The sequence below is a fragment of the Cardiocondyla obscurior genome, linkage group LG05 (genome assembly GCF_019399895.1).
Source record: "Cardiocondyla obscurior isolate alpha-2009 linkage group LG05, Cobs3.1, whole genome shotgun sequence".
Taxonomy (NCBI): Eukaryota; Metazoa; Arthropoda; class Insecta; order Hymenoptera; family Formicidae; genus Cardiocondyla; species Cardiocondyla obscurior.
Genome location: NC_091868.1, coordinates 6,668,659 through 6,680,747, shown reverse-complemented (window position 1 = coordinate 6,680,747; position 12,089 = coordinate 6,668,659). Strand labels below are relative to the sequence as shown.

At 33.5% G+C, this 12,089-nt stretch overlaps 2 protein-coding genes across 7 annotated transcripts in view; both read left to right on the top strand.

Annotated features, from left to right (window-relative positions):
* The window catches only part of LOC139102510 (zinc finger protein 546-like), a 38,085-nt gene that overhangs the window by 3,258 nt on the left and 22,738 nt on the right, over positions 1-12,089 (top strand). The gene's annotated exons all lie outside the window — the stretch shown is intronic.
* LOC139102515 (zinc finger and SCAN domain-containing protein 2-like) lies at positions 1,481-6,282 on the top strand. Its single transcript, XM_070656460.1, has one exon. It carries the CDS (start codon positions 2,252-2,254, stop codon positions 3,416-3,418), a length of 1,167 nt encoding a protein of 388 aa, XP_070512561.1. The 5' UTR covers positions 1,481-2,251; the 3' UTR covers positions 3,419-6,282.

The following is a 12,089-nucleotide window of genomic DNA, read 5'->3' as shown; positions in this document are numbered from 1 at the left end:
GCTAAGCACCTTATTAATTTTACATGTGGTAGCATGTACATAAAGTGCATTTCGATGAAAAACAATTTTATGATTAATTTTTTAATGATTCTTACATTACATAAATATTGGATATTAATATTTATGTTTTAATCGAAATGAATTTTATGTTAGATATTATTTATATATGTGCAAGAAAATGGATAGAGGGATTTCTCTGAGTTATTCATATTTACGATGCTAGAAAAAAAGAACTTCTCGCCTAACAATCTGGCCTAAGAGAAATCAGAGTCTGATCGCTCTATCTACTCAAAAATCAAATGTTTACATGTTGTCGATATTAATATTTCCACGCTTACGTGATGGCACTAAATGCCGCACATGACCGATATTCGGTCGATCCAAAAAATCACAGACGATAGATATTTCAATTGATGCAACATTTATCTACCATTTCTGATTTATGAACTTCGTGCTTTCCGACGCCTTGCGCTTGACGATATCCAAGAAACTAATATTACTATAATAATGTTGCGACTAATCTTAAGAGTAATATTTTAATTGACGAAGAAAAGAACCGTGTTTTATGAAATCGTTAATAAATTTTACGTACCCGGTGGAATTTACCGGACGATAACTTGCGCAATGGTGTATTATAACTGAGAGAAGAAAAACGGGTTGAGCAATGTTACGAATTTTGATATTGAAGAAGATGGAGGCTCATATTTCTTCCAATTCGAAGATTTCTGCAAAACGAAAAAAAGAATCGTCCGTTAAAAGAGACAGCGGAGCGAAGAGGATTTTTCGCAGTTATATACCTAAGGCGAGTATCATTTTTTTCTATATTTTATTCTATTTATAAAATATAAAAAGTTGAAGATTTAACAATTTTGATGGGTAAATTTGTATCGTTTTCTGTGACAAAGAATGTCATTTTAGTATCGAATAAGTTCGATACATTAAATATGTATTATATTGCGACGAACTACGTTGTCACGAATTATGTTTTATCACGTACGTTGCTTGGATTGCGCGTATTATTTCGCGCATTTTTACACAAATGCAAGAGATTGGAAATATTTTTATTTAACGAATAGCAAACTGGGCTTGCATCGGAATTGCGCCGGTTTTATATTCGAAATAAAGCATTTGATAAATTTTAATGTTTATTGCGCCTTAAATTGGCTGCAGTATTGGATATATATTACGATATTTTTGACATTTTAAATATGTCGTTTTATGTTATCGATTTTTAATACTTTTGCAAACAAGCGAAAAATTGTACTATTCAGTTTTGAATGTAGTGAACATCTGACACATGAAAGATTGACATATAAGTACCTTTTGTGCTTTTATTGCGTCAAGTTTTTATGGATTGTCACTTTTCACTTTTACAGTACTGAATAGTATATTTAATTTTTTTTTTTTGGCTGCTGTATTTTTATTATTACAGGTTTTGGCTGCATTTTTATATTCTGCATAATGTATGTCTGTGACGCACGTTAAAATGTGTTAAGATGCAAATATTTACGTGGGAGGAAAATTATTATGTGAAAATGAGAAGAAGATGCTATGACATGGATTATTTATAAAGGTGAGATTTTTCTCTATTTGATTTTGCGTTTTAACATGTTCTATTTCAAATTATTAGTGATCTTTTAAGTAAGAAGTTGCTTTTCATGAACTTTTTTACCAAGTTTTATGGCTTGATCTCTACTTTTCCCTTTTTTACCGTTAAGAAATATTTATGTACTTACATATTTTTAATTGTAATTTAAACAGTATTAATTATAGTAATGAGCATAATAAGAGAGATTCCTAGTCTCGACTAAGTTTACAAGATTACTTCATAATTAATAAGAGACTTTTTTTATCTCGTCATAATGTTATTGATTTAATAATATTTAAATATTATTATATAAGCCTTATGAAAGAATTCGGAAAGCTTGACGAGTATTTATACACGATGATTCTTTCGGTGCTGTTTGACTTGACGACAGTCGTGACGATTTTCTCGATTTGCACTTTGTGTCACATTATGATTGCTCCGTTGCGAGAGGGATGTCAGCAATGCCCAAGCACTTTGCACCGGCCACCTTGCAGCACTCACACATAAGCATAAGATCTTTTTTTTTTTCTCTTTCTCTCTCTTTTTCTTTTTCTCTCTTTCTCTTTCTTTTATCACCGCCTGTATGCAAGATATATTTGTAATGATCACAATGAACAGAATCAAAAGACAGAACTGTGTGTGCCTACGGGTCATTCCGTTGCAATGTTCTTGGGTTTTGTCTATTTCAGGGAAGGAGGCGAGACCTTCGGCGGATTGTCGGGGATGCTGCGCCAGATTCTCTCGCCCTCACCCGAGATCGGGGAGGCTGGTATGTCCGTCAATTGTAATCTTCTACAGAGCAACTCGATATTCTCGAGCCAGTCGTCGATGCTGTCATCGACGTTGCTCCCTCCGCATTTTCAGTCCGTCTGTCCGGAGCAGTCTCTGCTCGATCAGGTACAAATCTTTACCGAGTCCTACCCGTGCCCCACGTGCGGGCTGGAGTTTCGAAGTGTTCTCAAGCTGAATTACCACATGCGAACAAGTCACGCTGTACGTTCCGAGTTCGAGCACAGTATTGACAATCAACCGCGTTACTCCTGCGGGATATGCTCGCGAACTTTTGTCGCTCTGAACCATCTGAGAATGCACGAGGTCACGCATTCCACGCCCGTGCCTACGTGCCCTTCGACTTCGGCCAATCTCGCCACATCGTCCGGTGGCACCATGGAAAAAACGTTCGCCTGCGATCTCTGCCAGGCGAGTTTTCGCTATCGCACGCTGTTGGAACGTCATCGGAGAATGCACCAAGAGATAGGCCAGGAGAAACCGTACTCTTGCCCGAGATGTTTAATGCGTTTTGAGACGCGCAACTTGTACAATCATCACGCAAAAACCCACAGACCTTTGCCGGCGAGTAACGACAGTCGCATAATCACGGGTGGTACCAACGCCGTGTCGTTGCCCATCGACTCGATGGTAGCCGGCAATCTCGGTGTTGTCGCCGGCGGTGGTACTGTTGCTGATGGAACTGGTACCTCCGTCAATCCCGCCAAGTCAATGCCTTCTTACCCCTGCGATTCGTGCTCTAAGCAGTTCACCACCGCCGAGTCCTTGACCACGCATAAGGCGGTGCACAGATCACGACCGTTGGTCTGCGACGTATGTGGCAAAGGTTTCACGCATCGCAAGTACTACGTGGTGCATCAGCGTATACATACCGGCGAGAGACCGTACCTTTGTGCCATGTGCGGCAAATCGTTTACGCAGGCTTCGACGCTCACCGTGCACCGCCGCTATCACACAGGAGAGCGTCCGTACACCTGTACGCTCTGCGGAAAAGGATTTGTCACGCGAACAATTATGCTTAATCACATGAAGAAACATTGAGCCGACGACGGATTTTCAAGATCTTTATCCGCGCGCGATTTACTTCAAGATACAAAGATGTGTTCTAGATAACATGTTTAAGAGTCCTGATCTCAGTATAATATTTTAAAAATCACTATTTTAGGAAAAAAAGAACAATATTAACAAGTTTTGATTAATTTTAACTGCATTGGCATAATTAAAAAAAAAAAAGAATGTACAATTAAAGTTGAAGTAGTCATTAATTTTTTTAGCTTCTTATCGAAACTGATATTCATAATTTAAAGATAAATGTTCGAAAACAAGTATTTTATTGGATAAAGATTACGAAAATTAAAAGGTTTTTAATTGGCTTTTTTTTCTTTTTTTTTTGTACAGAATGTTAATATCTAAGTGCCTAAAATTACTCAAGTTACTACCAATATAATGAATAAGTCGATATAGTAAACCAAACGAATTAAAACGTGTTAATCAATTTTTTTTACGAATGCGTTTACGTGATAACATAGAACTTGGTATAGTTTCGGATAAAATATATTTAATAATTGATTAAATTTAAATCATAAAAATAAATAAGCAATATAAGCGTAAATGTTGTCATCACTGTGATATTGTTTGTATATTATACAAGATATTTAGAATAATGTCATTATTATCAAACGTAACGCGTGAAACTTTTTATGTTTTTAATTAAAAGTTAACGTGGAATAATTAATTTTCTGTTAAAAGAAGCTAGTACCTGCGCAATAATGTAAAAAAGTGCCTAAGAATCTCATTTTTTAAATTATTTTATTACTTTATCGTAAGATAAAATTAATATTTAAAATTTAATTATGTTTGTGCTTTATATTAATATGGAGTATTTGATTATATTATAATTGATCACGTTAAACTGTTAATTGAATTTATAATTTCAACTGAATTCAGGTGCCTTTAATTAGTATAGGTAAAAGACAGGGTAGTACGTATAACATTAATTTATGTAAATGTAACGTGTAAGCTAGACGAAATTCTGTCTAGATTTATTATCTGAAGTTATATGAAACACAAAAGTAGATCTATGAATAATTTTATATAATTTCAAAGAAATTTCCGACTTTATCGGTTTATAAACTTTTTTTTTTTATTGATATAACATACGAAATTGCATTTCTGCAAAATGTGTATTGTAACTGTGTTTATATTGCCAATTAGTTAAAATTGAGATTATCTTTTGAACTAATAATTTGTTAAAAGTATTTTTTATACATAGAAAAGGCAATTTTTTTCAATTGCATTAGAATTTCTGTTTTATTCTACATTAAAAAAAAGTTTGTAGTTAAATAATTATATTATCAAATTTTTTGATGACATTTAAAATTTCTTAACATTGATTAATGTTTCAACTTCAGTTAATGTAGAGATCAAGAGATTAACTTTTAAATGTAATTAATAAAAATATTTTTTATTACGAACAATTGAAAGAGTTGTCACGATTGCTTTGTGATATTTTAAATTTAGTATAAGCACGTATATTTAAAAAATTTACAATTTTGCATATTATAAATTTTTTTTATTAAAATTAGTTACGTTTTAGTCTTTTTCTAGTTAAGGAGAGAAAAATAAAATAAAGCGTTTAGGTTTTTAGCTCTATATTAAATAATAAGTCAGCTATATCAAAATATGTGAGAGAATGGGGAGAAAAAATTATAAAAGTATATGTAATTGAATGTATTATATACAATTTATCATGACTTTCAAATTTTTTTGTCAATGATGAAGAGATATAAATTATTTACTTACATAAAAAATCAAAATTAATGAATTTTATTAAAACAAGCAGATACGCATGTTTAATAATATAAAACTATACACAATATTCTTCACATATTTTTGTATTTTAATTTTTAAATTGGTAATTATTTGTAAATATATTTAACGTTAAATTTAAAGAAAAATTATTAAAATGTAGCAAATTTTTTAATTGTATCTTTATTAGAAGGAAATAAATTAAAAACTAAGAAATTATTATATTCTTCTGAATTGTATAATAATGATGTCACATTTTGTGTATGTCGTAAGCAAGAAATAGTGAGATTATACGTGTTAGAGAAAATATTGTTACTATAGTATAATTAGTATTATTAAATTAATCATTTTTCATGCATTTTAGGCCATGCTCACTTATACGCTATATTCAATATACGCTAAGTCGCAACAATTTAAACGTTAAACAATTAACAAACTATTCAACATATTTTAGGCCAGGTATTTTCTTCTTTATTTGTTCTGTCTGAAATCAGATTATATTATCTATATCGTATCTATAAACGTAAATCCAAAGATTGTCTTGAAATGTAGACATTTTTATTCTACTTAAAAAAAAGGTGGCCTTTACGTGTGGACGAAACTTTTACTGGTGTGATCTACATTGAATCCGAAAGTGTTATGAATTTATATGATTCAAACATTTTATTAAAAGCTTATGTCAAAGTATAATATTGCGCAAACGAAACTAAACTACCCCATAGTGTATAAGCAGTAATTTGCAGTCGCAAATTGTGTGCTACAAGATGATATAAATACCATATACCACAAAAGCTAAAAGTACAGGAAATAATACAGAAATTGACATGGTTTACGAATAATTGTTTAAAAGATAAATAAAAATAAAATTTTTTTAACTGGTAGAGAACAGATGGCTACATAATAAAGAGAATACTGGAAAGCACAAGTGGTGCACTTCATTGACTACCCAATTTTTATGCAATCGGGCTCGAGTGTCCAGCTGATCATTCCTGTAAATATCTTACTTACCACGTAAGGTCCTGATTAGGACGACGATAAAGACCGAAAGAAGCAGCGAGAAACGAGCACTGATTTACTTCCGTTTGTGTCTCTCTTATTTCCAGATATATTGTGTCAAAACTCTCGGTACTGGCTGAGGATCAGCAGCAGTGCGGACCTGGCGAAATGAAACATGTCTATGCTCAGGGGCATACACAGTTATTGGTAGCGGACTCGTGCACAGAGCAGAAGGAGGAATTGAAGGATACGTTCGCTGAGAACGTTTTGCAGTGCGAGCTTTGCGGCGATAGTTTCGTCTCCGCCGAGGATTTTACTTTGCACCTAGAGACACATGGAAAATCTTATTCAAAGGAACAGCAGGACGAGCAGTTTGTTTGTGAAAATTGTGGCTGCAATTTTACGACAATGTCGGAACTGTACAAGCATCAGAAGGACCACGTTTCCGAAACGCCTTACAAATGTGACATTTGCGACTACGTGACATCTCACAAGGAAAGTCTGGTTAACCATGAGCGTTGTCACATATCCAGTTATAAGTACAGGTGTGAAACATGCGGCGAACAATTTCAGACCAAGAGCAGTTGCCAGGCTCATCTACTGACGCACCCACGTGAAAAACCATTCCAGTGCGACGTGTGTAATGCCACGTTCCGCTACCGTCAAGGTCTACGATTACACGCGAAGCTGCATCAGCCGGACTACGTACCGCCACAGAGAAAGTATCACTGCGAGATGTGCAATAAACGTTTTTCTCGAAGGCAGGTGTTGTTAGTGCACATGAAAACTCATGACAGTATGGGACCGCAGAACGAATACGTGTGTAAGATGTGCGGCAAGTCCGTGTCGAGCAAAACCTACCTTGCGGTGCATTTGCGCAAGCATACTGGTGAAAAGCCGCATGTCTGCGACATTTGCAACAAGGGCTTTATCTCGCAGAACTACCTGAGTGTTCACCGTCGCACGCATACAGGCGAGAAGCCTCATCAATGTGTTCATTGCAACAAGAGATTTACCCAACGGACTACATTAGTGGTGCATCTACGGGGTCACACGGGCGACCGACCTTATCCCTGCACGTGTTGTAATAAATCGTTTGCCTCGAAAACGATGTTAAACTCGCATTTGAAAACGCACGCGAAACAAAACGCTCGGCAGCAACAGGAGCAGCAACAGGTACAACAGCAGCAGCAGCAGCATGAGCTGCAACAAGATCCATTGTCGCTTGAAACAGTAACTGTAATATTGTAATTAGTCGTTAAGATAGACTGGACAGTGATTCTTGGAATAGATTTCATAATTTTTGTGTAATCTATTTTAATTTTTTAAATATTTTTATTAGATAATGTTAGTAAACGGTGTATGAAAATTTAGTAAATTGAAGCTGCCAGGAATTTTGTAAATCAATAAGCATAATTTGAATTCTGCATAGTAACTGAGATTATTTTAAGGTACGAATTTACTTTTGTAATATCTTTTACGTCATGTTAAATTATATGAAAAATTTTATTACACGTAATGTGCATTATAAAGCAAATATTCTATTGAGTTAAAATGTTTCTAAAATGAACTTGGCATATTATAATTGAAAAAAGATATAGGAATAACACTACAGTATTTTTAATTTTTATCGAGAGTAATTAAATAGGCTGCTTTATGACGTTAGGTTGTTGAATTAAACAATAGTAATAGATTTACATGGAATATATTATAAATTTGAATACTAATTGGATAATTTTAAATATACAAGTCTTTATCTAAAAGTGATTTAAATTATTTAGAACATTGAATGCAGCAATTTATGTGATACGTATATGATTATTGATAATTTATAGTTACTTTTATTAATCGTAATCAGTGAGATACAGAGTGAAAGAACCAAGTGTATTTGCATAAAAAATAAATGAAATACTCATTCAGGTACAGTCAAGTCTTATATATACTCTGTCACCAATAGAGTTTTCGTTGATTCTATTTAAGAGAAGTAAAACACCTTGCATTCTTTAAAATTAAGTCTGACAGATAACATTTATTTTAAAGATAATCGCAAGCACAAGTTATTTGTTTATCATTTATTAAATGATTGCATAAGACGTCACGATACGATGTGATTGCGACAACTGTCGAGTGTCTTAAATAAAACATCTTGCAAATTGAATATGACCGCCACTCTCTATGAAAACTTGATCCTCGTCAAGATTGAAATTTATATCTGGCACATGGATAGAATATTTCGAGACGTGCATATTTTAAAAGTTAGACATCTAAAAGTAGTTAATGTTTTAACTTACATCAATTTAATACATAACTAATTAACCTCATATTATTTTTTAATTGGATGTAATTTTAATTACATTTAAATTGGATGGCAAAAGATTTTTTTAATTAAAGTTTTCTCGTCATTTTTTCTTGTTGAACACATCTAAGCTTTATTATTTCAATATTCTGATTCTTAAGGGGCATCTTAAAAGACATTAAAGGGATGTAAATGACGGTTTTCTTTTAATTTGCAAAAAGTTTCACCAATAAAGTATTCGTTTATTTGTATATAAATTATTAAGCGTAACAAGTAAGTATAAGTGAGGATAAGTCGAAGCGATAATTAATACTCGTGTGTCTGTATGTAATTTTATTTCTTTATTATTTAAATTTTGCGATACTCTGAAAGCTTTTAATTTCATATTGCATTATTTCGCAAAAATGAACACATAAAGTTATATACTTATTTCTTTCAAACTTGTACTTATGTTTCTTTATCAATTTTACTTTGCAATAATTATTTTATAATATAAAGTATAAAGCATCCGGTTTGTTGTGTCATTGAGGTTGCAGCTTTAAAATTGTACAGTAAGTAAGTAATAAGTAATTTTATGCTGGCAATATAAAACATTTTATTTGAGTAACTTTGTTAAATTTTTTATTACGATTGAAGATTTTAATGAACATAAAGGTACGCCTTTCTGCTTAAATTGACTTTATTAATTTGTCTATTTTATAATTTATTTTATATAATTTTTCTTCTATTCGTATAGTACAGTATAGTACCTATCTTTTGGATAATAACCATTATCTAATACACGATTTAAAGTAAAAATTAAATTTGTCTATTGTTTAATTACAGATATATAATTCGCGTATTTTATTTCTTTTTTTTTTCAGGACTAAAAAATGGAGTTCCAAGTCTTGTCAGAAAAATAATGCGATAGGAAAGGAAGCTCAAAGTGCATCTTTCGTTATTCTTCAAGAAATTGACGATGAAACTATTCTTCTTCAAAAAGTAATTGCTTACCATTGTGATTCATGCAACGAAGATTTTGATACAGAAGCCAATTTAATCATGCATAGAACGGAACAGTCGATACTTCGAACTCGAGAAGCTATGCGTCGAATAGAAAGAAAGTACGAATGTGACATATGTGGACACATGTTTTTAAAAAAGCTGCAATTGATTAGGCATTCTCAGATACATCATAAATATTCTTCTGGCGCTCAGAAGAAACAAGAATTGAAAAATACAAACGGAAAAGTCCAAAGAAATCGAAACGAGAACGAAGAATCGTCGACAACTTTCGTCGAATGTGATCAATGCAACAAAGTATTTAAGAAAAAAAAGTACTTGAACGTGCACAAGATGTTTCATATTAAACCTTACGTTTGTCACGTATGCGGTGCAAAGTTGACATCAGATTACTATTTAAAAATCCACATGAGACGACACAATAAAGAGTTTACGGAATTCTGCAACATCTGTAATAAGGGTTTCTATTTGAAGGCGACTCTGAAAGCTCATATGGACGTGCACATTGATCAAAAGCCGTGCGTCTGTGAAATATGTCACAAGTCTTTCAGCAATCGTACTTATCTCCGCAACCACACGAAGATTCACAGTCGACCCGAGATGAGGAAGAAATTTAAGTGTGAAGTATGCAGCTTTGAGACGTTCTACAGCTACTGCTATAAAGAGCACATGTGGATTCACACGGGCGAAAATCAAATAGCATGCGAGATATGCGGAAAGCTGATCAGACGGCAATACATGAAGACTCATATTAGGATGCATACTGGTGAAAAGCCAGAGATCTGTGAGTTTTGTGGCAAGGCGTTCGGGGCTAGAACATATCTGATTAAACACTTACGAACTCATACCGGTGAAAAACCCTATGTGTGTAAAATTTGCAACAAACGTTTTACCCAGCGAGGCACTCTTAGTGTTCATCTGCGAAAGCATGCGAGTTCTGAGTGAAAATATTTTCCTTTATTTTTGTCTTTCTTTTTATTTCAAAATCTATGATTTTTTTTTCTTTTTTTAAAGTTAGACGCAAAGCTTGAATTTTATATTTGCGTTACATATTAATTATAATTAATTTATTATTTATTTGATTATTATTATTAATTTATTGAGCGGAATTATTACTTTATTTCAGTATTTATTTGGTATATTTTTATAAACGAGAATCGTATATTATTAATTAATTAAACAATCTTTTTTTTTTACAAAAGAAAAGTGAATAATATACAAACTTGTAGAAAGATAAAGAAATGTTTATATAAATTTTTTAAAGCAAAAGTTTTTTAATATTTAGGTTAAAAGTGTAATATAATATATGATTAGAAATTTAAGTTTCTACAATAATTTTAAGATTGTATTACTTAATTATTTAATCAATAAAAATCAAGTAGTGATAGTTGAGCATTTTGAGCAAATTGATTGACAGCTATGATTGACTCCAATATTGTATAAAAGTGGAAAACTCTTGTGGAAAACTTATCAAGAATGTGACAAAAATTTAGCTCAAGTAAATGATTAATTGAGTTTTATTTATTCTAATATATGATTCTACGTTACTTCCTCGCGCTGTTGACAGATGTTATTTATTACAGGTGTAACGAGATTGATATAGAAGAAGACCCAATAAAGCTGGACCCAGTCGAATTGCAAGGTATAGAATTAGTACGATACCAAGATGATGTGTCTACAGTGGAAGAGTATCAAGTTAATAATCAAGAATTTGTTATGGAAACAATTGAATATAAAACTGGAGACTCGAACATTAAACTAGAATCCGCGTCGGAAGTACATATTATAAAACGAGTTCCTGAACACGATGTGAGTCGCAAACGTGCAACAGTTTACGAGTGTGAGATCTGTGGAAAGCAAATGACGAAGAAGCTACAATTTTTGAAGCACAGACAGGACCACGAGAGGAACTCTAAGATCGAGAATCGCTGCGAAGAGTGTGATAAAATTTTCGACAATGAAGAGAAGTTTCGTAAACACATGATAAAAGCACATCAGAAGGAAAAGCCTTTTCAATGCGTTCTGTGTGGCAAGTGCTTCAAGACCGAGATGTTCTTGAAGACTCACCTGAAGCAGCATAACAAGCGTTTCACTTGCGACATATGCGGCGTGTCGAAAGTCTCTGGATACGATTTGCGTTTGCACAAGAAGAAGCACAATCAAGAATACGTGATTCACTGTGAGATTTGTAGCAAGGGTTTCTATACGCAGCAAACGTTAGAGCGACATGTGCTTACGCACACCGGCGAGAAGCCATTTGTATGTAAAATATGCAATACAGCGTACGCGAGTGCGGCTTATCTCAACATGCACATGAGGTCCCATGGCGAAAGAGAAAAACACAAGTGCAACATCTGCGATTTTGAAAGCTATTGGAAGTCTGCGCTAAAAGTGCATCTTAAGATACATACCGGCGAGAATCAGATCACGTGCGAGGTGTGCGGGAAGTCTGTAAGTAGCAAGACGTACTTGCAAATTCACATGGGTATACATTCGGGTGACAAACCACATGTCTGCGAGGTATGTGGCAAATCATTCAGCGTACGGAAGTATCTAATTGTACATTTAAGAACGCATACCGGTGAAAGACCTTATGAGTGTAAGGTGTGC